This window comes from Syzygium oleosum, unplaced genomic scaffold (assembly GCF_021117445.2).
Source record: "Syzygium oleosum isolate NSW1041296 unplaced genomic scaffold, Sole_v2.1 Sole_v2.10, whole genome shotgun sequence".
Lineage (NCBI taxonomy): Eukaryota > Viridiplantae > Streptophyta > Magnoliopsida > Myrtales > Myrtaceae > Syzygium > Syzygium oleosum.
The window spans coordinates 3,276,007-3,302,063 of record NW_026607494.1 but is presented as its reverse complement, the minus strand read 5'-3'; the positions used below and the strand labels follow the sequence as shown (position 1 = coordinate 3,302,063).

General features: G+C 40.0%; 3 protein-coding genes across 9 annotated transcripts; 2 read left to right on the top strand and 1 right to left on the bottom strand.

Moving 5' to 3' along the window:
• The first annotated feature begins 7,845 nt into the window (after nucleotides 1–7,845).
• Nucleotides 7,846–10,812, top strand: LOC115678577 (uncharacterized). The gene is made up of 4 exons (XM_056315320.1): nucleotides 7,846–8,437; nucleotides 8,575–9,394; nucleotides 9,596–10,632; nucleotides 10,754–10,812. Exons 1-4 carry the CDS (start codon nucleotides 7,846–7,848, stop codon nucleotides 10,810–10,812), a joined length of 2,508 nt encoding a protein of 835 aa, XP_056171295.1.
• A 3,046-nt stretch (nucleotides 10,813–13,858) lies between these two features.
• On the top strand, nucleotides 13,859–20,471 carry LOC115678639 (protein EMSY-LIKE 1). Of its 2 annotated transcripts, none has more exons than XM_030602034.2 (10): nucleotides 13,859–14,164; nucleotides 16,590–16,757; nucleotides 16,839–16,948; nucleotides 17,042–17,162; nucleotides 17,397–17,615; nucleotides 18,456–18,524; nucleotides 18,983–19,219; nucleotides 19,295–19,363; nucleotides 19,482–19,545; nucleotides 20,114–20,471. In XM_030602034.2, exons 1-10 carry the CDS (start codon nucleotides 14,144–14,146, stop codon nucleotides 20,146–20,148), a joined length of 1,113 nt encoding a protein of 370 aa, XP_030457894.1. In that variant the 5' UTR covers nucleotides 13,859–14,143; the 3' UTR covers nucleotides 20,149–20,471. The 2 variants fall into 2 exon arrangements, with proteins under 2 accessions (XP_030457894.1, XP_030457893.1); XM_030602033.2 differs by having other exon boundaries at nucleotides 16,558–16,757.
• On the bottom strand, nucleotides 20,291–25,470 carry LOC115678640 (uncharacterized). 6 transcript variants are annotated; one of them, XR_008817315.1, is made up of 4 exons: nucleotides 25,190–25,456; nucleotides 24,932–25,008; nucleotides 21,014–21,074; nucleotides 20,291–20,867 (listed from the first exon to the last, which is right to left on the bottom strand). XR_008817315.1 is itself a non-coding variant. In XM_030602035.2 (4 exons), exons 1-4 carry the CDS (start codon nucleotides 25,286–25,288, stop codon nucleotides 20,846–20,848), a joined length of 348 nt encoding a protein of 115 aa, XP_030457895.2. In that variant the 5' UTR covers nucleotides 25,289–25,470; the 3' UTR covers nucleotides 20,291–20,845. The 6 variants fall into 6 exon arrangements, 2 of the variants coding, with proteins under 2 accessions (XP_030457895.2, XP_030457896.2); XM_030602035.2 differs by having other exon boundaries at nucleotides 25,101–25,470; XR_004005409.2 differs by lacking the exon at nucleotides 21,014–21,074 and having other exon boundaries at nucleotides 25,190–25,436.
• Between the last annotated feature and the right edge of the window lie 587 nt (nucleotides 25,471–26,057).

Below are 26,057 nucleotides of genomic sequence, written 5' to 3'. Positions count from 1 at the left end.
ACCTGCATTTAGAAGAAGAGCAACAGAAAGACTGCACGATGTATAGAATCAATTAGCGGAGAAATAAATGTTACAACAACGAATGATCACCTCAACACTTTCCGTGTTTTTCAAACCCAATTACGACCGATTAATTCATGACGAGCCTCTTTTGTGGAAATCTCAATATACTTCCTCCCTAATTTCACAAAGAACTCTTACAACCCTCTTGACGGGTTAATCTCAAAGTAACTAGATTTTCTAACACTATTCAGGAGACATAGATCTTTCACATTTGTAGAAAACATGGAGAAAAACCCTTGCTGTACTAATTATAAATTCTAAGTCAAAATAAAACTCCGAAATAATTTTTACATGTGGTCACTATATATGTCGATGATAGGATCCCTTGGATTGGTTCATAGTGATTTAAAGAACAGACATCCGTGTTTGAGATGCTTGATTGCATACTTTGATCTCTCATGCCACTATGCAAATGCATACAGTGTCATGTTTAAAGAAACATCATCTGTGCAATTTTCTTGGTTGACATCTCACCTCCTTTATAAGATGTGTGAGTTATTCTATAAGCTCGGATTTACTCACCTAAATTGAAATTCCGTGTCATAAAAGTAAAACCATTAGTGATGTAAGGGCTATTACTTTTGGCTAAAGTGCTTTATTATCGTCATTCCGTCTGAAAACGCATCTTACAAGATACAATGATAGGCGTGTGCGCTATCATTGTATCATCCTTGGCTCTGTCTATATTAGGGTAACTCCTGCAAGAAGTTGAAAAAGATCTACGTTTCTAAAAATCTATCTCATATATGTAATTCTCTTGTGGCATTTCTAATCACCTTCTCCTCTTCCTCGAAGTCCGATATCTCGGAGATAAATCACACTGTCGTGCACATCGAGCTGTTCGGTGCACCGCAAGCACTTTCCCAGTTGGGCTCTCACAAACCAGTAAATATTATAATTCCTTTTTGGAAAAAGTAACAAGAATAAGATTTAACAATGTCGATCATGGCTGGTGGTCGTGTGTTAGCTTGTTATGATACATTATTATTGGTCAGTGAAGCCTTTCAACTCTCGTCTGTTCGAACGCGAAAGCCGCTCGCAGATCATGCGATGACTGATCAAATCTTGACTGTTGCCGCTTCGAATTCCCATGCAAAATTAATAGCCTCATTTAAATAAATTAATCGCGGATTTTTATGTTTTGTTTTACTAGTTTATTTTCTTTTTTTTTGCATTTTTATTAGCTTCAATTTCTTCAAAATAACGCAAACGTCTGGTCCACGGAACTTAAATTGTTTATTTATGGTGGGAGAAAGAGCACATTTCGAGCATACATCAATTACTAGTTAGGGCGCACGTTCGCGTGTCTATCTTTTTATTTTCTCAAGTTTTCTCTTATAGATAGATTAGGTAAATAAAAAATGTTCCCTTTTTCTAAGTGTAAAAATATATCAGCCTTTTTTAAAATTAAGATGGATTTTTGCTCACCGAATGTGGAGAAAACCACTTTCTTGCGGTATTCTGATATTGTGGGCAGTGACGATAATTAATTGGTTTCTGAGATGATTATAAAATTTCTTCAATCTCGAATTCATATGCATATCATCATCTTCGTATTTTCAAAAATATTGTCTTTTCCATAAATAGGGATCAGTATATATATTAACTCTCGTTGGCAAGAAAACAGGATACAAAATCACTTATATCATGCAAAAATTGTGAAAGATACAACATCAGTTCTCTACTGTTAAAGCATCATGTCTCTGCGGTTATGTACGCGCGTGTATATATATTAGATAATACGAGACATCCAAACCTTTACTCGACTAATCCATCCATATTCATCATAGAAGGCTCCAACCCACATGGCTGTTGTTAGGAAACACGTTACGAACACATTGTGACATGTTTTCCGACGGCTCAAACTTTTGAGAAAACCCAGTTCATTTGACATAGTATCGGAGCACATGTCAACCGCTAAAATCCTGGCACCCCTCCCAATTTTGTCCCAGCTATTATTCCCCGTTATTCGTTTCCCTTGCCCCCGGTTATCTCGAGGGCGTAATTTCGTTCCCGTCTAGACATTTTCTGTTAGCTTAAACGTTTTGGCAAAAGAAAAAGATTGTCTAAGGCAGCGAGCGGTGGTGCTAAGTTTAGAATTGCATGGGTTTTTGCCCTATCTATATAGACACCCCGTGTTTTTTTTTTTTTTGCTAGAATATAGACACCCCGTGTTGATTTCCCAGAACATCTATTGATTTCTGGTGACTTCGATGCATGCATGGATTTCATCAAACTTTAAAATACTCCTATGGAGTGATCCCCACGTTCTAAAACCTCCACCAAATAAATCAGAACCGATGACGTGCATGGAAGATAGTTTAGTTTACTTGAAAGGGCAGGGTTCGTGTTTAGGTGGTCGGGATCATCTGTTACTGAACTCCTCCACAATGTTGAAGACTTTGTCGTGTGAAGTTGTGGAATTCTTCGTCCTTCGGATGATTCTATGGAGTTTATTTATGTTTAGGTTACTAGGTGGGGATGCACAGCAGGGTGGTCTCATGACATTCTAATTGTTTGTCTACTAGTTTTTTTGGTGGGTTAATGTCGCCGGCGGTAGCTGTACTTTTACCCGTCGGAATCGCTGTTACATTTGTTATTATTCAAAAGCGTCCCTGTACTCTTTAAAGATTTTAAGGAAATCATAATGCGACATGTGCACCCCGATGTCCATGTCGACATTTTAATTGTCCATACAAGCAAGAATCAATTTGCATGAGATAAAGGGGAAAATTATCAAAAAAAGTCCTAAACCTATGTATAGATGCCAATTCTGTCATAAACTTTTTTAACAAATTATCAATTTAGTCATTTCGGCTAAGTTTGGATGAAAATCACGTATGTGGACATCAGTCATGACACATAGGATGGACAGTATTGACATAGATATTTTGAAATTTTTTGCAATTTTTGAATTTTTTATAGTTTATTTTTCCTTCTATTTTCTTTCTTGTTTTTCCTTCTTCCTCCGCCAGTCGCCAGACCTTGGTAATGGCCGGTGATCGGCCACAAGGCCTGGCAACCGGCAGAGGAAGAAGGAAACATAAAAGAAAAAAGAAAAAATTCAAATTCTTTTTTTAAAAATTTTAACGTCAGTGTTGGCCGTGACAGTAGGGGGGCAAGCATCCACGTCTACAATTTCCACTAAAATTGGCCAGAAGGATTAATAAAAAGATTTAAATTGAATTAGCATATGTACAATAAGTTTAAGACTTAATAAAAGAACTAAAGGTGATGTGTTTTAAAACGTAAAGGAATGCTTTTGATCCGAGAAAAAGGTAGAGGGAGGTTTTAAATTTTTGAGCAAAAATGCAAACCCTTTGAGGCACGTGGGAGGTTGATGTCCATTCACTATATCTTGATGCTATTGATAGTTATTATGATTGATTTTTGTACTTTTCACTAAATATGTTCATATACATCCTATTTTGGAGGAGAAGGAAAAGAAAGAAGGAAAAAAGGGTTGGTCAAACTTAGACCCATGACTCAATTGGTTGTGAAAGTGAACTTATGCTATTGATCATTGAAATGGTAAAAGGAACTTTGTTCCAAAAGGTACAATGCTTACAAAAAATTTCAATTCAAAGGAATGACGCATCGAAGAGATTCCACTTATGACCTTTTAGGAAAACGCAACACTTATAATTATAGTTGAAGAGTTATAACTTTTCAAAATTAACACACCTATGCACTTTCTTGGGTCTTTAAGTAATCCAAAGGAAGACAGAAAAAAATATAATGACAAATCCATATTTGTGACTTTTTACTTCTTCTCCATTGTATTATATTTTTATTGAATTTATGAGTTTGAGTTCTCGGTCGAAGAACACTTTGAAGTGCATCAATATGGTGTCGGAATAATTACACAAACGATCTCTGAACTTTGCCTTGATGTGGTTCCTAAATTTTTAATTTGTTCAATGTGGTCCTTGAACTTTAATCCTATGTTCAATGTAGTCTCTGAACTTTTAATTTGTCAAATATAGTCCCCGAACTTTTGGTAAATATTTAATCTAGTTACTGAATTATTATATCTTTAGATTCAATCTAGTCCTTTGATTATCAAGTTTAAGGACTAAATTGAACATGTTGTTTTCTTATAAAGGTATTTTCCATATTGTATTCTTATAGAGGTATTGTGTCAGACAATTAATATTTCCATTGCAGTCGTTAGAATTAGGGGTGAGCATGGTTCCAAGGTAGAACCTAGAGCTTGACCAATGGGAACCTGTAGGTTCTAGGTTTCAAGGAATGCAAGGTAGGTTCCACGTTCCAAAAATTGGAGAACGTGTTTTGACAAGTAGGTTCCAGGATCTAGGTAGGTAAAACCTGGAACCTAAAATCTTAAACAAGTTTTTTGTGTTTTTCTTGGTCCATGTTTTCACTTGATCCTGCGGTTTTTTATGGCATTATATAATGAGCGTATAATCTGGAACCAGTAGTATGAACTTTCATTTTATGACTTGTTAATATTTCATATTCTTTGAGTATCTAAATATAAGTTATGGTCAGTGAATCGTAAGAACAAATGATGGTTATTAAAGGCAATGATTCACTACAATTATTCAATTAATAATATAGATGGAATTTGGATATACCCTAGAATCGACCCTAGATCCTATGACAGGCTAGATTCCAAGTTCTAAGGTATGTGGATAGGTTCCAGGTTCCAAAAAATGAGGAACCTAGAACCGCTCATTCCTAGTTAGAATTATAGTATGGATATAACTATTTTGAAGAAGTTTCTTGGAAGTACCTTGACTAAATCTATACCTCTTCGCTCTTTCTATGGATGTGATTTTCTCAATTCTTTATTACAATTTTGATGTACATTTCGAATTATGTAGCCTTATTCCATAACAAACGCAAAATATTATAAGAGTTCAATTTGTTTTTTTTTTTGGTAAGGTATAAGAGTTCAATTTGTTTTTTTTTGGTAAAGAATAAGAGTTCAATTTGTTGATATGCATAAACTTGGAAAAATGGCTCTTGTAGGTGAAAGCATATATCTACTAGCTAGCCCCATTATGGAAAATGAAAAAAATTCGAAAGAAACCCCCATGGAGCTCTCCCCATTTAGTGATGATCGAAAAGGTTCAATAACTAAAATATCATATGTGCGCGAGCACGTAATTTATCAAATGACCTGAAAACAAACCCCTCGAATAAAGAAGAAACTAGACTAAAGATAAGCCTGCCGGAGAATGCCCAATTTAAGCACGAACAAGCATGCTTTCTTGGCAAAGTCTGCATTTATATTCACACAGCTTTCAACTCCAAGTTAAACTATAATCTTTGCTGGTGTGAATGCAAGGAACCACCATGCGAGAGCAAGACCACATTACTAGATCTCCATGTGTTTGGATGCATCCATTCCATATCTTCCTCTCCCTCCCCTTAATCTGTCTATCTTTTCTTTTTTAGTCTTACTCCTCTTTTCTATGTACATATATATGCGGTACAGATGGGGATCAAACCCCTGACCTGAAACTCTCTGGCCCTACCCCCAATCTCTTTATTAGTAGAGCCGCATGCATGTTGGCCCTCCTCTTATCATCTGACTAGCCAATTGGAAGCCCAAACTCCAATCTCCAGCAGCCCCATCAATTTCACAGAGCAGCAGAAAAGAGATGGCTGCTTGTTTCTTGCTTCACATGACAGAGAAGACAACATTGGTTCCCAGAGGACAATTTGGCTAATCTGCGCAGAGGAGGCAGCCTATCAAGGATGGCCAACCAAGTTATAAATCTGAACCTAAGGACATTCCCATAAGAATCTTAAACACCAGTTCTTTCATAGCATCTGGTACAGACTCAAGCACAGCAAACTACAGATATTATCAATCTTAAATTCCTGCGGTTCGCCTAGCAGTTTCCTCCGATCATCAAGAATTGGGTCCACGGGAAGTTCTCTTGCATCGTTACTATGAAGAGCTTTGGTAACAGCTAATGTAACAGCTAATGCGTCCAGCTCAATATGCAAATGAGTGACGTGGTTATCAAGGGCCAGCCTAATTCCATCTTTGAGAGCCCATGATTCAGCTGCAAATGCGCTAGTTCATCCTATATGTGTCTAGAAAAACGAGTGTTGCATCTGCAATTTCTCTATCTATATTGAGTCAAACAAGCTAGCCTGTGGTTTTTTCACGATTTCTTCTTCCCTTTTGTTTCTTTATGACTGCAATATATTGGCCCACTGGAGGCAAACAAAAGGGAGTGAGTATAGGCAATTTTGTCGGTCTTTGAATGACATAATTGTTCTTGCTCAACCACAGAGCCAGGTCCCCATAGAAAACACCATTTCTCAGAGGATTTTATCCATTAGAGTAGTTCCTGTAGAAACTTTATTTGACCAACGAGGAGGCAAAGTTCCAATTCCCACATCCATTCCAGCAGTCCTTGACCTTAAGATCATCTCCATCTCTATTCAAAGGATAATCAAATCTCCAATAGGTCCCCAAGGCCAGTCCAATTGACATCCCAAAGGGACGTGAGCCCTTCAGGATTGATCACGCAAGCACGAGACCTTTTGCCACCCCTAGACGGCTATTGCATTCTAATAATGGACTCACGTCCACCGTCACTAACTTCTGAAAACAAAAAAAGATCATCCACGAAGAAGTGATGTGAGACTTTGGCCCAGTTCTTGAAACCTTCAAAGGATGTCAATTGTCATTCTCACACTGTTCTTTGATACGAAAGCTCAGGATATCTATAAAAAGAATAACTAGGTAAGGTGAGAAGCGATCAACTTGCTTGATACCTCTACTGGGTTGGGAAGGATCAGTCACACCCCCCATTAAAAACGTTTGCGGTCGCCGTGTAGATGCAACTTAAAATAAGGTCTCACCACAAACAGCGTTAGGACATCTTCGATACAAACTCCTCTCTAGACCGTTGTAAGCTTTTCCCAAATCGATCTTGATAGCACAAAAACCTTTCTTTCCTCTAGTTGTTTTTCATCAGACGCAGTATTTCCTCGAGGATGGTAACATATCATGAGTCCTTCTTCCCAGGATAAAACTAACTAGGCTAGGGCTAATCAGATCATCCAAGAAGGGCCTCGATCTATCAACAGATACTCTGGACACAATCTCGTAAATGGTGTTGCGTAAGCCGATCGGTCTAAAAACTGGTTTAATTTTTTAGGACCTGGGCATCTCGGAATCAGCACGAGCAAAGAACCATTGAGTTCAGGGAACTTCAGGAAAATGAATGAAAGATATTTTTGGTAGTACTACACACAGAAACCCTAATGTCATTCTGCCGAGATTGAAAGAACATCACATGAAGTCCATCATTTCATCAATCAAAATGTCTATTGGCGCGATCCCAAACAATTTGTTCAGTTCGGAGTGAATGCATAGTGGGCTACTATGTTGGTAAGAAATTGCCATTCAAACTTACTGAATCTGCAGTTAAAAATGTCTGGGGACCTCAGCTTTCTGATGTTCTGGCAACTGCTGAAGGCTTCTACTTCTTCCACATCCCAGATGACACTTTTAGGCGGAAGATCCTTGACGGGGGGCCGATCACCATCCTTCGGGTGCCCATGATATTGCAGCAATGGCACCCAGCTTTGAAGCTGCAGAAAATCCAGCACTCTTCTCTTCCCGTCTGGGTTAAATTGAGGGACTTTCCTCTTGCTCTTTGGTTTGCCCCGGGCATAAGTGCTGTTGCTAGCACACTTGGCAAACCACTCCATGTCGATATGCAAACTGAGAGGAAGCGGATGATTTCATATGTCAGGGTTTGCATTGAAATCAAAGCATCACAGCCCATGATGGAGTCTATTGAAGTTTTCCTCAATAATGAAGTCTGGACTGTTAAAGTCGAATATGAATGGCGTCCTCTGGCTTGTACAAAATGTGGCACTTTTGGCCACAACTGTGCTTCTCCGAGAGCCTTGGCGGTTCCCGCTCGTAGGGCCCCTATTCCAGAGGATGATGCTCATAACTCTCCTATCCCAAAGGGTGACAAATGGGAAGTAGTCCAGAAACGGCATTCTGGGATGCACCAGGAAAATCAGCCCAAATCGCCTTCCCTTTCCCCTCGGAGTAATCATTCTCCAGAAGTATTGGGCGAGCAGACCTTGCCTAACCCTGCTATCTCTCCGGCCTCTTCTCCGGCCTCTTCTGACAAAGACGTTAGTGAGGATGACAAAATCAGCAGCATAGGGAGTTCTGTTGAGGAAGACTCCCCTGTCCTGCCTACTTCTTGTATGGATCATAAGGAGCTCACTAAGGCTGAGACCTCGGTGCCAGTCTGTATTCCTGCCGCTCCAGACCCTTCTCCTGAACTATTAGTGATTCCTAACAAGGCTAGCCCTTCTCCAGCAGCCAAAGTTGCCACCCCTAAAACTAGGAGAAAGGGTGGTAAAAAAAAAAACGGTAATTGCTCTTCCACTATGTGTTCATGTTTTTTGGATTTTGGAATATTAGGGGCCTTTCGGCCCCCCTAAAGAAAGCTGAAATAAGATCCTTTGTTAGAGCAAATAATCTCTCCTGTATAGGGATTCTTGAGACCAAGATCATTCAGTCCCTTTTTGAATCTACCTCTGCTGAGCTACTGCCGGGTTGGGATTGGGTTTCAAACTACGAGTTCTCGCCTCGGGGAAGAATATGGGTAGGCTGGAATCCGCATGAAATTCAAATGCAGGTTCTGTCCATGTCTTCCCAGGCTATTCATGGTCAGGTAAATCTGCAGGACTTGAATAAGACGTGCATCATTTCGATTATTTATGGAGAACACACTTTTGTGAATCGCCGTTCCCTCTGGACTGATTTGATCCACTCCAGTTCTGTTTTTGCGTCTCTCCCTTGGCTGGTTGCTGGTGATTTCAACGCCATCCATCATCCCTCCGATAGAACCAGAAGCTCAAATGCATGGATCCCAGCCTTCAATGAGCTTGGAGATTGCCTTGACCAAGCCGGCCTTGAGGACCTCAGGTTTGTCGGCCACCGATTTACTTGGTTGAACTCTGCGTCTGTTAATCGCAAACAAAGGAAAATAGACAGGGTCATTATTAATGATCAATGGAGTAGTGAATTCTCCTTCTCCGAGACATCTTTTATTGCCCCCGGAATATCTGATCATACTCCTATGATTGTCCGAGTTCTACCTCAACAACCGTCTAGGAAACCGTTTAAGTTCTTCAATTTTTGGATGTCCCACCCATCCTTTGAGAGCACTGTTAAACAGGTTTGGGATTTGGCCATCTCAAGATCTCCTCTGTTTGGGTTATGTAGTAAACTCAAAATGTTGAAAGCAAGGCTTAAACTTCTCAATCGAGAATCTTTCTCCGATATATCGACCCGCACTGCCCAGGCCAGGTTAGCCCTCACTTCTACTCAATATCTTCTTGATGCTGACCCTTCTAATATGGCATTGGCATGTCTGGAAAGGGAACAATCCAGAGTATTTTCGGTTCTTTGTCTTCAGGAAGAATGTTTTTTCAAGCAAAAAGCAAGGATTAGATGGTTAACTTAAGGGGATAGCAACACGAAGTATTTCCATCACTTTGTCAACAAAAGACATCTTCAAAATCGTATATTATCGATCTCTGATGATGCTGGTGCCATCATTCGTGAACCGGCCCTCATCCAGCAACATATAGTCTCTTATTTTGAGAACCTGCTTGCTGTTGACTCTTCTATCATACGGCCGGATATCTCGACCATTCGTCCAATGCTCCAACACATATTGGATGATAATCAGATCCTTCTCTTATCTCGTCAAGTAACAGATATTGAGATCCAGAATTCCATGTTCTCTCTAGCCAAAGGGAAGGCCCCGGGTCCTAATGGCTTCAATGCGGATTTCGTCAAGTCTAACTGGGATATTGCTGGCCCCTCTGTTATTTCTGCAGTTAGAGACTTCTTTCGTTCTGGAACATTGCTGAGAGAACTAAACTGTACAATCGTCACTCTTGTGCCGAAATCTCCCAATGCCTCTTCTATGAAAGATTTTCGGCCCATAGCGTGTTGTAACACAGTCTACAAATGCATATCCAAGTTATTGGCTATCAGAATATCTTCAGTTCTGCCTTCTCTAATTAGCCACTCTCAGAATGCCTTTGTCAAGAAGAGAAGGATCACGGATAACATCATGTTGGCCCAAGAATTATTTGCTGGCTTTCACCGTCACCCTTACCTACCGAAATGTGCTATCAAGGTAGATTTTCGGAAGGCTTATGATACCCTTGACTGGGGTTTTCTGGAATTACTCCTCCAGGCTTTTAGTTTCCCTCCTCATATGGTTAAGCTGATTATGGCTTGTGTCAATACGCCTAAATTCTCGGTTGCTATTAATGGAGAGATGCACGGGTTTTTTGCTAGTGGCCGAGGCATCCGGCAAGGGGATCCTCTCTCCCCATATCTATTTACACTTGTAATGGAAGTGTTCTCGGGCATCCTTGATGCTCAAACTCAGTCGGCTCCCTTCAAATTCTTCTGGCGGTGCAAGGCCACTAGACTTAGCCATCTCTATTTTGCCGACGATGTACTTCTCTTTTCTGAGGCAAACATGGCTTCTATAGCTCTCCTAAAGGAAGGCCTTGATACCTTCTCAGGTTGGTCCGGCCTCAAGCCAAACGAAAGCAAAAGTGAGATTTTCTTATCAGGTGGTTCGGAGGAACTCCACAACCAGATTCTAAATTGCTTTGGTTTTGCTCAAGGCATGCTACCCTTTAGATACCTTGGAGTTCCTATTATTGCCTCTAGACTCTCCAAGGCTGATTGCTATTGCTTAGTGAACACGATAACGGCTAAAGCCCGTTCTTGGTCACAACGCTTCCTTTCGTTTGCTGGACACTTACAACTCATCAAGTCAGTACTCCATGCAACCCAGGTTTATTGGGCAAATGTCTTCACCCTTCCTAAGTCTATCCTTTCAAAGATCGAAATGGTTCTTCGGCAATTCTTATGGAAAGGCCCAGATTTGGGTACGGGTGGTACAAAGGTTCCTTGGAATATTGTATGCCTTCCCAAAGTAGAAGGGGGTTTGGGAATTAGAAGAATAGCCGACTGCAACTCAGCATTCATGCTCAAACATATATGGCTACTCTTTACTGATAGAGAGTCTCTCTGGTGTAAATGGATCCATTCTAACTTTTTGAAGAATACAAACTTCTGGGTATCCACCAAGCTGACTGTCTGTTCGTGGACATGGAAGAAAATTCTAGACCTTCGCCTCGACTTTCAGCAAACTTTCAAATGGAAAACTGGAGATGGTGCCTCCATTTCCTTCTGGTATGATTTTTGGCATTCCAATGGGCCCCTATATAAGTTGTTCTCTGATAGGGACATATATAGATCCGGAATCCCAAGGGACGCCTCAGTCAAAGATTTTTTCTCTTTTGTTTGGCATAGTCATTTGTGCTGGATACATTCCATTCCTGGTCGGATGATGCTCCATTGCTGGCGGAGGGTGATGACCGGTTTACTTGGCAAGGGGATCCCTCAGGTACGTTCTCCACTTCCTCAGCTTGGGATTTTATCCGTATTAGAGGCCCCCCAGTCGCCTGGCATTCCTTTGTTTGGGATCATCATATAGCGCCTAGACACGCCTTTTTGCTTTGGATTATCTCCCTCAAGAGGCTTCCCACTCAGGAACTTCTCTTAAGCTATCGCAGAATTTTCATAGGGGCCTGTGCGTTCTGTCGTTGTGGCCCGGACTCTATTGATCATCTTTTTTTCGGCTGCGGTATCTCTCGATCCCTTGCTCTTTTTTGGGCGTCTAAATGTAACCTTTATTGGCGCAATGGCTCCTGCTAAGAAAATTTTCGTTGGGTTGCTCGGGTCACTACTGGACAATCCTTTCATCAGCGTATTACTCGGTTTTCCTTTGCGACCCTTTGCCATCTTATTTGGACAGAAAGGAACCACGTTCTTTTTAGGAACCGGCCAGTTTTTTTGCCTGCTATGCGTACTCACCTTCTAAAGGCTGTTGGGGACAAAGGGCTCTCCCTCAAAACGGTGGAAGACAATCCCCGGAACAGAACACTGTAGGTCAATTGGGGTATTGCGGCGTCCATCTTTATGTGACCCTTGTATAGCTGTTTTTCCTTTCTTTTTGCGGGATGGCTGTCCTTGCCTCTTAGTGCACTCTTGGTGCTTCTCCCTTAGTCGCAACACCTTTGCACCTGTCGGGACATCTTTTGTCTTATCAGGTTCGAGGTTTTTGTGTTCGGCTACTCCCTTGTAATTTGTGTGTTGAAAAGTCAATATAATACTTACCTTACAAAAAAAAAAAAACAATTTGTTCAGTTCAAAAGAGATCTTCAAGTTATCAACGACATGTTCCTTCAATCTCTTGCTCATCCACGATCTTATTCATTAGCACTGCACTTAAATGGCAAGAATACCGTTCTTTCTCCTACTGGCAATGGCAAGTGTGTGATGGTATTACGCACCCTCAAGAGCCAATCCTTCCCGGCTTTCACAATATAGAATATTTCTTTATCATCTGGAATTGTCTGATAAGATGGTACTGTAATCGTGTTCCTCTTCGGAGGCGTTAAACTTCCATTCCAAGTAAATCCATAGTTTTGCTCAATCAAAATTCGAACACAACAATAGAAAAAATTCGTGTGATTACATGGTACAAGCATACAACTTGAGTTGATCTAAGTTAGACTCGAATTAACGGAAAAATAAGCTCATGACAGTACGTGGTAAGAGCATGCAAACGCCACATAAATTTATTCGATAAAAAAAAAAACGCCACATAAATTTGCCCTTTCATATGTAATTGATTATTGAATCCCTAATGAGTAAATTAAAACATCTTGTATACATAGGGGAAATTATTTGATTAATCATAAACCTATTGTACAGATGCAAATTTAGTCCTAAACCTTGACACAAATTCCAATGTAGTCTTTTTTTTTGGGTCAATTTTCATCGGAAATCGCTAAAATGGCGACGTGCCACATCGGACGATCGACGATGACAGGACTGTCACGTTAGCCATTTTCGACAAAAATTGGCTAAAAGACTATATTTGTATTTCATACACAACTTTAAGGACTAAATTGACAAAATTGAAAAGTCTATGACTAAATTGGTATATGTACAATAAATTTAGGAGTAATTGGATAAGTTTCCCTACATGCATCTTAACTTATTTTGAATTATCATTCCCAATTACGTAGAACAATCAAATAGAACTCTAGAATAGTTATTTCTGTAATGGATTTCGTTAATAAGCGCCTAAAAAAAACACTTGTTAAGCAACTAATTAAAATCGATAAAAAAAAGCCGCTAATTAAGAAAATTTTATAGCTTTTAGAGAGTACTGATTATTAACACGATATGGACAATCAGCATTTTGCAAATTGAATAATTCCAAATTAAATATATTTAATTAATGCTTTCAAGAAGCGCGTCCACATGACCTTTCTTTTTTTAATAGCAGTCAAGTGGTGTCCGAGTAACTTTTCACGCGCCTTGACGAGTCTACCTTCCCAACCGATCTTGAGGGTATACTTCCCTACACCGGTACGGCACATTCAGTTTTGACTCCTGAGTGCTCTCGAGTCTCGACAAGACGTAAAATTAGAATTATAAGGAGAGAAGCAAACTCTCTTTTGCTATTATGTAGGGACAAGCCATCTGCAATATAAGGAAATAAGCAACTTTATAGGAAAAAAAAATCCCAGCAATTAAACAAGAAAATCAAGAAAAGGAAATCCAACTAATAATCAATTAATACAAGACAGACAAATTTCAACTCCCAAAATATTTCAACAAAGAGAAAAGAAAACAATAAAAGAGGTGAAAAACACGTTCCCTCCCCTCTCCTCTCTCCACCTTTTCTTGAAACGAAATCGATCGCCTCTGCAGTTTCTCCTCTCTCTCTCTCTCTCTCTCTCTCTCTCCTGTCGTCCCCAACTCCTTCATGCATCGTCGTCGTACCCACTAGCGACGAAATCCACGTTCTTGTCTCTTCTTGCAGTCAATCTCTCTCTCTCTCTCTCTCGTTTCTTGTTTGCTGTTCTTGCGGAGCCTCGGGGTTGCAATGCTTGAAGCTGGAGATCTAGCTTCGAATCGCGCGCGCTCGGGTGATTCGCGACATGGGTTATGAGGTCTTGGACAGCAGCGGTGAGTCAATTCACTTGGGTTCGCTTCTCTTTCTCGTATTGGTTTCGGGACGATGGAAGTTCCCGTCTTTTCTCCGAGATTGAATCTTTCCCCGAGCTGTTTGCGGTGTTCTTGAAAATGGGTCGTGACGTGTGGGAAGAACCGTGGGTCTTTTGCCGTATTCTTCTTTTTCAATCGCTCGGGCTGTGGAATTAGTGCCCGAAAGGGTTCGCCCCAGGTGGGTTCTGTGAGGCTTAGGGTTTAGGGTTTTGTTCGTCCCAAAAGGCGCTGTCTTTTCGATAGTGTCGTGGTTGGGTCGTCGTCGGGGAATGTAGATTTACGTTTTCGTTTCGTGGGTCGAGATGCCGTGGATTGAATTGGGGATTTGATGGCTGTTTGGTTCACGAATTGATTTTGGGACTCTTGGGAGGCTTCATATATGATGGGTGAATTAGGGATTAAGAGAAGATGCAAGTCTACAGTAGGTAGAAGAGGTGTCTCAGAAGAGGAACTCTGTTGCAATATCAACTGGCTTGCACCGTTTTTTACCAGTTTGCTTATCCTGTGAATGTGATTTGGTACTTTTAGCTCATTTGCTATTTGTCAACTCTTCAGCAGTTATTCTTCTATGCTTAGCATGTCTTCCCTGAACTCATTAGGAAGAAGTCGCTACCTCTTTGAAAAGTAGTTGCAATTGTTGGAAATGACACTGATAGAGTATTTATAGTTAGAAAAGATGTTTATTGTTGGGAGCGCCAATCCGGTTCCCGATTCTTAAAAGTAGAACCGGTGTCCAGGTGGTCCGATTCCCGGTTCCAAGGCGGAACTGGACCGACCGGACCGGACCAACTATTATTTCTTCAAAACATTAAGCGAAGAGAGTGGCGTGAATGGTTTCGCTGATTTACTTCGCTCCCGTGCCCTCTTTCCTTTTATTCATATTTTCCTTTTATTCCTCCCTTGTATACCGACCTTTCCCATTATCTTCCAAAGAGAATATTACTCTCTACTCTTTCCCTCGTGACCGGATCACTGCCACATTTGTTGCCCCTTTTCACGTAGTCTAGAGGAATTAATTCCTTTGGTCATGCTGGCCGAAATTTGCCGGAGAAAAGAATGGAAGATTTCTCTGATTGATTGGTTGGACCTCTTTCTTTTTGCCGGAGAAAAGCCGAAATCTCTCGCCCTTTTCTTTTTTAATTTCATCTTCATGTTAAATAAGTGACCGGTTCTATTGGATTGGACTGATGGGACCGGGTCCTAGCCAACTGGTCCGGTTCCCGGTCCCAGGACCAACTGGTCCGGTACCCAGTTCCTGTTTGCTGGGTGGTACCAGACCGGTCCAGGAACCGATCACCCATAGTTTTTTTGTAGAATCAGTATTTCTGTAATCTCCCAAGCTGATTTCTTCAGAATCATTTTCTCTGCCCTGCACTTCCCGAGGACCATTCGAGTTTTCATGGTATCATCTTGTGCAGATAGTCTTGGTTATAACCTACTCAAATCTTAATGAAGACAATGGCAATGACAATGTCTTATGATCCATGCAATGTTGTCAGAACTTGTGCAAAGCTTGGTGAGCACAAGAACTTTATAGTCCATACAGAGGGGCATTCCAAAATATTTATTAGGACTAGATGAGTTGTTGGTTCGTGAATGGTGAAAGTTTGTAATCAGAGGTGCTTACATTTGAAATATCAATCTACTCGTATGAAAGCATCGATATTCTTCTAGGAAGATGTTTGGATTGTCAGTAGGACCATTTGGCACTAGATATTTGCTTTCCTCTTATTGCCAACTTCCATATACATATGGAGTTAGACATCTGTCTTTAATCTTACTGGTATGCAGTCCCTAAGCAGCTCTTGGAAACAAAAATGGCTTTCTGCAGATTATAAGTGTAGTGCAATACCATGAACTTATCTTAAAAGTCTGCTTATACTTCAGTTATGAGTATTGAGAAAGCTTTTCTCCAAAAAAATTATCGAAAAGTAGCTTCATGGCTTGTTAGTACTCTTTGTTTTTTCTTATGCTTGCACTCAACCTTAGGTAGCTTGCTTATTGGATAGAGACTAATGACATTCAACACATCCAATTGAAATCTTTCTGTATGCAGCTTAGGCCCCTGGGAACAGTTCCCTCCCAAGAGGGAATACAACTCTTGAGTTGCGATTTAGTAAATCATAAGTAGAATAGTAGAATGCCACATTTATCATTGTTGGGTGCATAGTGCATACCTGATGAAAAATGGGCAAAGTATTCAGTAGAAACTCTATAAGAACTGATAGGTTGTTACAATATAGTAACGTCTGATGGGTACTACTTGCATCGAGATTCAAAATTAAAAACTCCCAGTTTACCGTTCATCAGGTCATCCACATTTAATATATTTTCTCCTTTCCTTATGATTACAGGAACTGACGATGATCTTCCTCCCTCAAATCAGAACAGGAATTCAAGACAAGGACGCAGTTCAGGCAATGCAAGGTCTCTTTTAGGTTCTGTTCCACCAAGGATGTACAACAACATGGAGGCCCAAATTCATCATCTGGAGCAAGAAGCATACTCTTCCGTTCTACGTGCCTTTAAAGCTCAGTCAGATGCCATTACCTGGGTAAATAACTCATAAGTTTTTGACTTATTGGTTTATTCCCTCTCCATCTTCTTGTCAATTTCCCTTGTACTTCCATGTCAGGAAAAAGAGGGTTTGATTACGGAACTTAGGAAGGAACTTAGAGTTTCAGATGATGAACACAGAGAGCTTCTATCAAGAGTTAATTCTGATGACATCATCCGTAGGATAAGGTTTGAGCATTTCATAATTAGTGTTTGCTTAATTTTTATGGAAAGTATCGACTTTTATCCTTTTCTTTGCTGATTATTGTTGCATTGTTTCAGGGAGTGGAGACAGGCAGGTGGACATCAAGCTGCCATGCTGGGCACCGCCCCACCCATGCACGATGTATTACCTAGTCCTACAATTTCAGCATCTCGCAAGAAGCAAAAGACATCCCAATCGGTATTTTCTGGCTTATTTATCTTCATGGGTTGGCTCTCTTAAACTCCCCAGATTTTGCCATCATCTTAAATTGGCTTGGGGCATTTTCTTGACCAAGAAAGCTTAGTTTTAGTTATAATTTTTTTTTTTTGGGCAAAAGTTTTTTTTTTGGGGGGCAAAAGTTTCCCTTATCGATTATTTGCAAGTTTTTCTCAAACTTTCATATCACATGTTTCACTTTTTATAACTTGGTAGGTTCGGCCGTTGCCTGGTTTGTCCTCAGTCAATCCTCTTCAGTATCCTTCTTCTGCCCCTACTATTAGTAGACAGTATAGTCATCGCAGTTCTACTGGTGTTCATCCTGCAAATGCACCTGGAGAAGCGGATCCACTTATCGGAAGAAAAGTGTGGACAAGATGGCCTGATGACAACAACTTCTATGAGGCTGTCATCACTGATTATAACCCTGTTGAGGTATGCTGTATGGGCTCTGTTTGAATAGGCTTTCAGTCGTTCCAATAAGCCACATGTGAAGACCAAACAAAACATTATTTTATTTAAAAAATTACAAAATAATTCAGCGTGACTACAAGGGCTTATATTTAAGTGTTACAATTCTAAAATTTGAAAATGAAAAGAAAAATTGGTTCGAATAGCTGAAAATTAATAGGAGTTATCATTTGTTTCTTACCAAACATGGATTGTAGATAATGATTAAGTGAATCTTTCACTTAATCGAATCTTTTGAATCAATTGGGGAAAAAAAGGAAAATAAAGTCGCTAAAGGTAGAACGAGCCTGGAAGTAATTAGCACGTCAAATATGCTTAATATTATTAAATACCGAATCTTCTAGCCATCTGCCCTTGATGCCATTTATTAAGCAGGTTCTAGGAGTGAGGTTAACTATATTCTAGATGCCCATTGGCAGTCTTGGTCAAATTTGAGTTCTTTCCTTCATGGCTGTTTTCTTTTAGGTGAAATCTTTGAAGCGGCCTATGAGATGAATATTGCACGCTATTTTCTAGAGCAATGAAACACATAAACATGTCGTCAAATTATGAAGCTGATGTCATTTATGTTTAACATTATATCTACCTTTTTAGTTAAAACAACGGAAGAAACACATGCCTGCAAATTTTTAATATTATATTTTACAATTTTATCTGCTTCAAGCATGGTCTTGTTGAAGATGAAACTGTTCCAGATATTTTGCATAAGTTATTTGTCAAATGTGTGGATTGATGAGGAATGTGCTCGTTTACATTTTTATGGAGAAAATTCTCATTTATATCTACTGTGAAACTTGTGTCCAGGGAAGACATGCTCTGGTTTATGATATACATACTACCAATGAGACTTGGGAGTGGGTTGATCTCAAAGAGGTAGGTTGTAACTTGATCTGTTTGGTTTGATTTTTTTGTATTGATTAGCCAAATAGGTACTATGGCTTGACTTAGCGGTGGTTCGTCCTTTCCAAGATACAAGGTTTTGAGTTTTTTCGAGAAAGATCAAGAAACATGAATCTAAGCCAAGCGTATTAAAGTTTTCAACCTCAAAATTAGGGGTTTGGCTCCTCAATCTTGATTAGGTTTGTCTTTTCCAAATATAAATAGGGGAGTTCCCTGATTTTGTTGGAATTATTGAATGTCTATATAAGAATTCATTAGGTGACTCCTTGTTTCTGTAAGTGTCCTTTCCACGTGATGACATTAGGGTAATTGCATTTGCATTTCTTTGATGTGACTACACTTAGGTGCACACTTAGTTTTGCTACATTACATGCTTATTTCGAGACTCTAGGATGTCCCTCTTGACATGGTCTATTTGATTTGATATGCAGATATCTCCTGAAGACATTCGATGGGATGGCAATGATCTTGCCGTATCACATCGCAGTGGTCCACGGCAAGGCTTAAAGAAATCTTCAGCGCGTAGCGGAGCTGTCCCTGGTTCTGGAAGGGTTAGAGGATCTACTAAAAGCCAATCCAAAAAAGAATTCTTGCCATTACAAAATGGTGCTCAAAAGAAGCTCCCAGATGATATCGAGTTATTTAACACAGATACTTTAGTAAAAGAGGTACGGGAATGCACCACCAAGTTTTTTGACGTGCTGTTGATTTTGGTCTTTTATATACCTGGGAACATGATGCAGGTGGAGAAGGTTTTTGATGCAAGCCATCCTGATCCTGCTGAGATTGCGAAGGCCAAGAAAATGCTGAAGGTAACACCACTGATGTTTCTCTTCTCTCTCTCTCTCTCTCTCTCTCTCTCTCTCTCCATGATTACCCACTGAACATCCTACATTATGGATAAGTAACTGAATTTTGTGGGTGATGCAGGAACATGAACAGGCGCTTGTTGATGCCATTGCGAGGCTAGGTGAAACCTCTGATGGTGAAAGTGGTAATGGATACATCTGCACGTAAATTATTTGGTGCTCCATTTGTTTACATGATGCATCGATAAATCTTCTGATGCTGATGATACTGGCCAAGCTTTGATGTGTAAAATGAAAGCTTTGCGCTTTTTGCCTGACAAAAACAATCTTCAGTTTCTAGAGCCCTGAGCTTGTATCACTTTTTAGACCAAGTGGTGACAGTGAATGCATGGCAGAACAAATTGGCATATATTTTACTTTGGTCTGCAAGTTTTCCTGGAACTTTTGAGCTCTCTTTGAAAGTTTTCTCCTTTATCGAATTGTATTGTCCAACTGTCCTACGATGGACTGATTTTAGGGAGTAACCCATAGATGACGTAAACACTTGGATGAACTGCTGCAGTGGAATATTGAGAGGAAATGCTTTCCCAAGCTTTCTACGTTCTCCCTCCCAACTTTTTCTTTATCGAGTAGTTTTCTTCAGACGATCAATGTTGTCACACCCTTGAGTAGCCCCCTCTTTTCCGTCTCTTCCATTGTCTAGCTTGTTGAAAGCATTGTCCTTGCCTAACTTGGTGCTTTTCTCCTACCCAGATGGAGAACAGGGACATTTGATGGAGCAGCATTGAAGATAGAAATGTCAGTTTTCAGAGCGAAAAGAGTTATGTTTCTGTTCTAATGGTGTTTTTCTTGAAGACGGGAGTGGTGGATGATTGATTATTGAGAGGCGGAACGCTTCCTTGAGCTGGATATTTCACATTGGCTTCTGTCTTTTGATAACATCAAAGAACAACTTGCATTATTCAATCGGGAGCTGGAAGTGTATCAATTGTTTAGCATGTGTACTGATATTAAGAGATTTTTGTAGGTTTCTATGACTATTGACTGGCTACCCTTGGACATATTACGTCGTTTGCCAATTTACAACCAAGATAAATTTATCTTTTAACAAGAGCACATGTATGACACAACCCGATGCAGTATCTATATCTTCCTTAAATCATAAATTTGCTATAAACATACCAAGTGAGCATGGTAATGAGCTATTTATGCTCAGCAAATATCAACGCCAACGCCCAAAATGTTGGACAAGCACATGAGTACCTCAAAATCTTGCGCATCTGGTTTCCTATTGAAGAGATCGAGTTCATTCCTCCCAATTAGCCAATGCTCTAATGATGCGCGCAACTGCACAGCTTACCGAACCAGACAGCTCGGTGGCTCTATGCAGATAACAGGAGCGGTGCCCACTGATTGGACTGTACTCAGAGCTGCATGGCGCATGCTCAAGCTTGTCTGTAGAGCATCGAGTATGTGATCCTTCCCTCAGATGCGCTCCTTGCTTGACCTGTTCAACCAGAGAATGAGAGATAATGACGTAGAAGCACCCAATAAAAGCCTCAACGACAATTATAATGATTCTTATGAAAGATAAGGTCAAACGGAGAAAACTTAAAACATACACTGTACAAATAAGTGTTCCACGACAATTACCTAGAAGGGCAACTATATGAGGGGGTGAATACACAGTTTTTGCATCGCTGGAATAATTGATCTAGGAATTAAGAAATGGAAGCTCATCAAGACAAAATCCACCATGTAGCACACGTATGACAAGAGAGATGATCGATACCGACATGAAGAACTAATGTGCCAGCATGGGAGGATGTTAAATTTTATTGAAGCAACTATAGGCTAACCTTCAGCCAACAAAAATACTGGAACAACGTATTAATGCCACACAACGTGAAAACAAATTTGCAAACAGACAATTAACTTTCAACTCCAATTTTATGCCTTTTGATGCTGTGACAGACCTTTCTACCCGGACCTTTTTTTTTGGTATCGTGCCACGAGACTTCCAGTTAGTCCCACAATTTCACATGCTACAGAGTGGTGGGTACTCAGAACCAAGATAGTTAGATTTTTGACAGAAATGAACCAGGCCAAGCAAATTAAGGACTCAAGGAATGAACCTAAAAACAAAAACTTAGTCAGACCCGGAACAAAATCACCTCTGTAGGTATCAGCATCGGCATTGTAGATATGAAGTAAACGAAGACTATCCAAATAAATTAACAGCAGACAAGACCGGTCATCCTTGTCAGATTTCCCTTGCATTAAACTTATCTAGCAGTAGTGCCTTCACCGTAGGTTGAGCAACAGATTTCAGATACAAAGCATACTAAGCAATATGACTTCATATCCAGTTAGAACACCAAAAGCAACTTTATCTTGTAAATAATTTTCTGCATGATAATGCTACAAAGAAAACAGAATATACTTAGCTCAATTGAGAAGTCTTCAGAATAAGTGTGAAAATACACAATTGACACAGACAACTGCTTGTTTAAGCTCAAATATATATCAGAAAAGTTCCTTCGAATCACTGAAATGTTGACTTCTCTCTCAAAACAAAACATTGCTTCAGCTAACAATCACTCAACAGATTGATATACAGCAAGCCTACTCACAATTTTAGTAAATTAATACATTCACTCTCTTTGGGGGGACTATAAAAGTTCATTAGAATACCAATTTGTACCCTCTTTAATGAGCAACTTCCAGAGAAACCTTCAGCAAGATGGAAGCAAATCTTTCTCTCTCTCGCACTTTTGCTGGATTTGGAAGTCAAATATTATTGTCGACTGTGCAAAGTTCTCTAATTCTCACTAATTAATATATTAGCAATAAATGGCGTTATCTTGTCTATTATTAGCTTGGGAATACAACATTGAATAATTTTGCATCTATGTTTTGAAGAATTGGCCATCCATTCTAAAAAGGAGATTTGTGAAACCTTTACCCATAATAGTTGAAGCACATCTTTTACAACTTGGCTCAATGTAACCGATTGTTAGAATTTCCTTTAATTCTTGAAAGGTGGTACTTCACAATTACATCTCAATGAGGGGAAATGTATTCAAGCAAATGAAGAAATAGATAACATTATGATTCTTGGCAGGGTCACCAAAGTAGAAAAAGTCCAACAGAGATCTTTGGAGACATTTGACAAAATTGGAATGATGTAAAGACTCCATTTAAGAGTTTGTAGTTACTATTAACATAAGAGTCTTGTTAACCAGTGCCCTCTTAACAAGCGCCTCCAAGGCACTAGTTAAGTTAGGAGAAAGGGCACTAAAAGTGCCATAACTTTTGTACGACGCTCACTTTTATGCCAAAACTTTAAGAGCGATCACTTGAGTGCCACTTTTATAAAAGAATGATCACTTTAGTGCCATCGCCAATTTGAGTGGCCGGAAAAACCAACGTGGCATTATTTTATTATAAATTAGTCTATGTGGCTCAATGAAAAAATCCAATCAACAAAAGCCACAACAAGCAACGTCGTTGTGGCCCTATCGGTAAAAATAGAAAAAAGGCTGTTCAAAGGCTAAATCTAAAAAATTGCTAAACCCAAATCAAGATTAAAAAAATCGACCAACCTGGAGAAAAAAAGATGAATGAAGCAATTTCTAGGCCGCTTTCAATTTGATTTCCCCAAGTTGTTCTTCGCAATGGAAAGACCACTTTTCATCGCAAATTCTCATTCCATGAGCACGAACCAAGGGTTTAGAGACAAGTAAATTAAAACGCGATCAAACCAATTCATTAGTACAAACAATGCAATAAAAGGTGAAACAAAAAACCCCAGTGCTTCCGGTGAATCCGGAAACAAATTCGCGCCTCTTGTCCCACACGGATAAATACTTTAAATCAATTCAGCCATCGCAAAAAGCAGCAAAACTCCACAAAAAAATGAGTTGATGCTGAAGAAAGTAGGGCACGAATTCGATAATCCGAAAGCAAGAGTTGGGGTAAAATTGCTTAACTTCTTCAAACACCCCTATCCCCACTTCCCCAAATCGGGGCAAATTTACTTTCTAAAATTTGCAATAGAAGGCAAGAGCAGGAGAAGCGGCTCAAGATCGTGCAAGGCGAAACAAATCAGACAGGCATGGCATTGATTTTTTTCAAAAAAACTTTAATATGATTCCTCTCAAATTGTTCCATGAACTTGCCTCCAACTTCTCTATACAACACATCATTGAGGAGATTGCTAAGCAATTTGCAGTCCTTGATGAAGTTCTGGAACAAGATGTACTCAGTTATGTCATTGGTAGTGTCCATCATTTTTACTAGAAAGTGTAGTGGAGAGAAGCACCAAGAACAAAACAAAAGGCGTATTCTAGTACAATGCGATCACACACAGAGGGAAAGAAGAAAGGAAGGAGAGAGACAAAAATTTGTTTTTCTTAGTCCCATTTGCCATGTTGACTCCTTCATTTTCCACTTTGGACCTGAATTTGTTTTAAAAAAGCCACGTAGGACAAATTGCCAGTTTTTGTAGCCAGAGGCACTTAAGTAATTGTTTTTCCACCGATGCAGCACTCAAGTGATCGTTCGAAAAAATTTTGGCGCTGAAGTGAGTATCGTACAAAAGTTAGGCACTTCTAGTATCCTTTTCCAGTTAAGTTATCTAAAAGTAGAAATAACACTTTCCAAAATACTTTGAAATGAAATAATTACACATTTTAATAAAGTTACCTTAACGGTTTAAATTTCCAAGTACATTTAATAAGACTTAGCAAGTGTTCTAGCGGCACTCTTTAACATTTTCCATATAACTAAGTTTAAGGTGCTGCAGAGTTATTGTAGGCCATGAACATTCGGAGATAGAAGGATGTTTAGGATACAACACCAGATCCCTTTCTATCATATGGTTCAGTATCGCTGCCTACATTACTAAACAATATTTTGACTTCCCCTCATTTTCTAGTTTCCTGTTAGAGAAACTTATGAGATATAATTGAAACATGGACCTAGATGGAAGCTACCATCTAAGAGACCAAAGTAGTAAATGAAGAACCCGACAAATTTAAATCTAAATCTGCAACAAAAAACTGTCACTAAAACTATTTGACATCTCTCAAGTAAAACAGCAAATTATTTTTTAAGTTTAGGCCACTATAAGACCCTTTGGGAAAAGTACTAGGTCACTGACGATGCAAACTAGCTTAGCCGTTGATGGTGCCAAGGACTAGATCAAAGCGCACCACAGGCAAGAATTCGGAGATTCAAAAGAGATGAATCGAACGCGGGGTGGGAGCGTAGCAGATGTGATCAGTCATCATATCTATGGAATCTAAACACTTCACCAGCGAGAAAAACAATAACTGGCAACACAAACAGCATCAAAGCAGTCAGATCCAGCACAAACAACACAATGCACTCAGATCACGAACCCGCAGTTCAATCGCATGCGTTCAAAATGCAATGCCAGAAGCCCAAACTTAATCATCTAACCCTCCAGCAGTACAACCCCCACTAGTCCCCCGGATCCTCCACTCCAATATACCAATGAATCAGAATCAAGGACAGCACATAGAGTTAGCATCAACAGAACAGTACCTGGAACGCAGCCCGATCCCGAGACCGACCCCAACCGACCCGCAATCAAAAGCTTCCAATCAGGGCATGACGAGGTACTACAAATCCAGAAGCAACATTAGCAACAACATACCCTGGAACTTACAGAACCCAAAGAGATGCTATAGCACCCAAGATTCCAAATTTTCACCGATCAGCACAAACTGAACAGACCCCACAACCAATCGCCATGACCCACGACCCGAATGTCGTCGAAGATAAAGAGGAAAAGGGAATTACCTGTAGAGAACGCGTCCTCAGCTCGGGCTGAGGGATTCGCCTGCGGAAGGCGACCAAACCCATCGTGAGGGCGAGAGAGACGATGGGTTTGAGCAACATCAGAGACCACGAAAAGGGGAGAGAGTAGGAACGACGTTTGGCCAAAAGCCGTGGATCAATGGCGGAGATTGGAGTGAGTCGCACGTTTCTAATCTCGATTTCTAATCGACAAACGCCAAAGAGATTCTTCGTGCGGTGCGAAGAAACCCCTCCCAATGCGGTAACTCCTCCCCTTTATTCCACCTCCAAGTTCCTTTTCTTAAATGTGTAACCTTACAAAATGGGAGTCGTCAAAGGCGTGAGTAACCGGGCCGGTTCAACCTGGGAATCGGACCGAATCGGCCTTTGCTCGATCGGTTTCGAGCCGATTTCAGTTCTCGAGTCCGGACTCCAGAAGAACCGGTTCAGATTTGCTTGGTTGGTTCTAAGGTTGAACCGATCGACAATACCTTACTTGAAAAAAAAAAAATTCAAATATAACGAGTGAGAAAGAAATCGACGACCTCCAATTTTGATGTAGGCATCCAAGACTCCTTAACTAACATGACTTTACTAGTTATGTGCGATGGTTTGTACAAAACTAACCCGATTCTTGGGAAGAATCGAGAACTTGCCTCAAACGACTGGTTCAATTCCGCGATGATTCCAAGTATAACTAGTTCGGTTCACGATTCTAATCTTTCAAAACTAGCACCTATATAGGGTAGGCTTTAGGTATCAATTTCCGAACTAATCAACTTTGAAATCAAATACCCCTAAAAGTAATTGGGTACCCAAAAAGTAATGAATATTTAATAAAATCATACTGCGTTTCTTGCGGAATAGAGAA

Bases quoted from the DNA above. Each gene is read 5' to 3' on its own strand.
- LOC115678577 (XM_056315320.1), top strand. From the start codon at position 7,846: ATGGAGTCTATTGAAGTTTTCCTCAATAATGAAGTCTGGACTGTTAAA. The intron at 8,438-8,574 runs GTAAAAAAAAAA...TCTCCTGTATAG, and splicing joins TAAAACTAGGAGAAAGGGTG to GGATTCTTGAGACCAAGATC. The intron at 10,633-10,753 runs GTTGGTCCGGCC...GCTACCCTTTAG, and splicing joins AGGCCTTGATACCTTCTCAG to ATACCTTGGAGTTCCTATTA.
- LOC115678639 (XM_030602033.2), top strand. From the start codon at position 14,137: ATGGGTTATGAGGTCTTGGACAGCAGCG. The intron at 16,949-17,041 runs GTTTGAGCATTT...GCATTGTTTCAG, and splicing joins GACATCATCCGTAGGATAAG to GGAGTGGAGACAGGCAGGTG. The intron at 19,220-19,294 runs GTACGGGAATGC...AACATGATGCAG, and splicing joins CAGATACTTTAGTAAAAGAG to GTGGAGAAGGTTTTTGATGC.
- LOC115678640 (XM_030602035.2), bottom strand. From the start codon at position 25,288: ATGTTGCTCAAACCCATCGTCTCTCTCGCCCTCACGATGGGTTTGGTC. The intron at 21,075-24,931 runs GTACTGTTCTGT...CTTAATTCCTAG, and splicing joins GGGATCGGGCTGCGTTCCAG to ATCAATTATTCCAGCGATGC. The intron at 20,868-21,013 runs GTAATTGTCGTG...CTGGTTGAACAG, and splicing joins TCATATAGTTGCCCTTCTAG to GTCAAGCAAGGAGCGCATCT.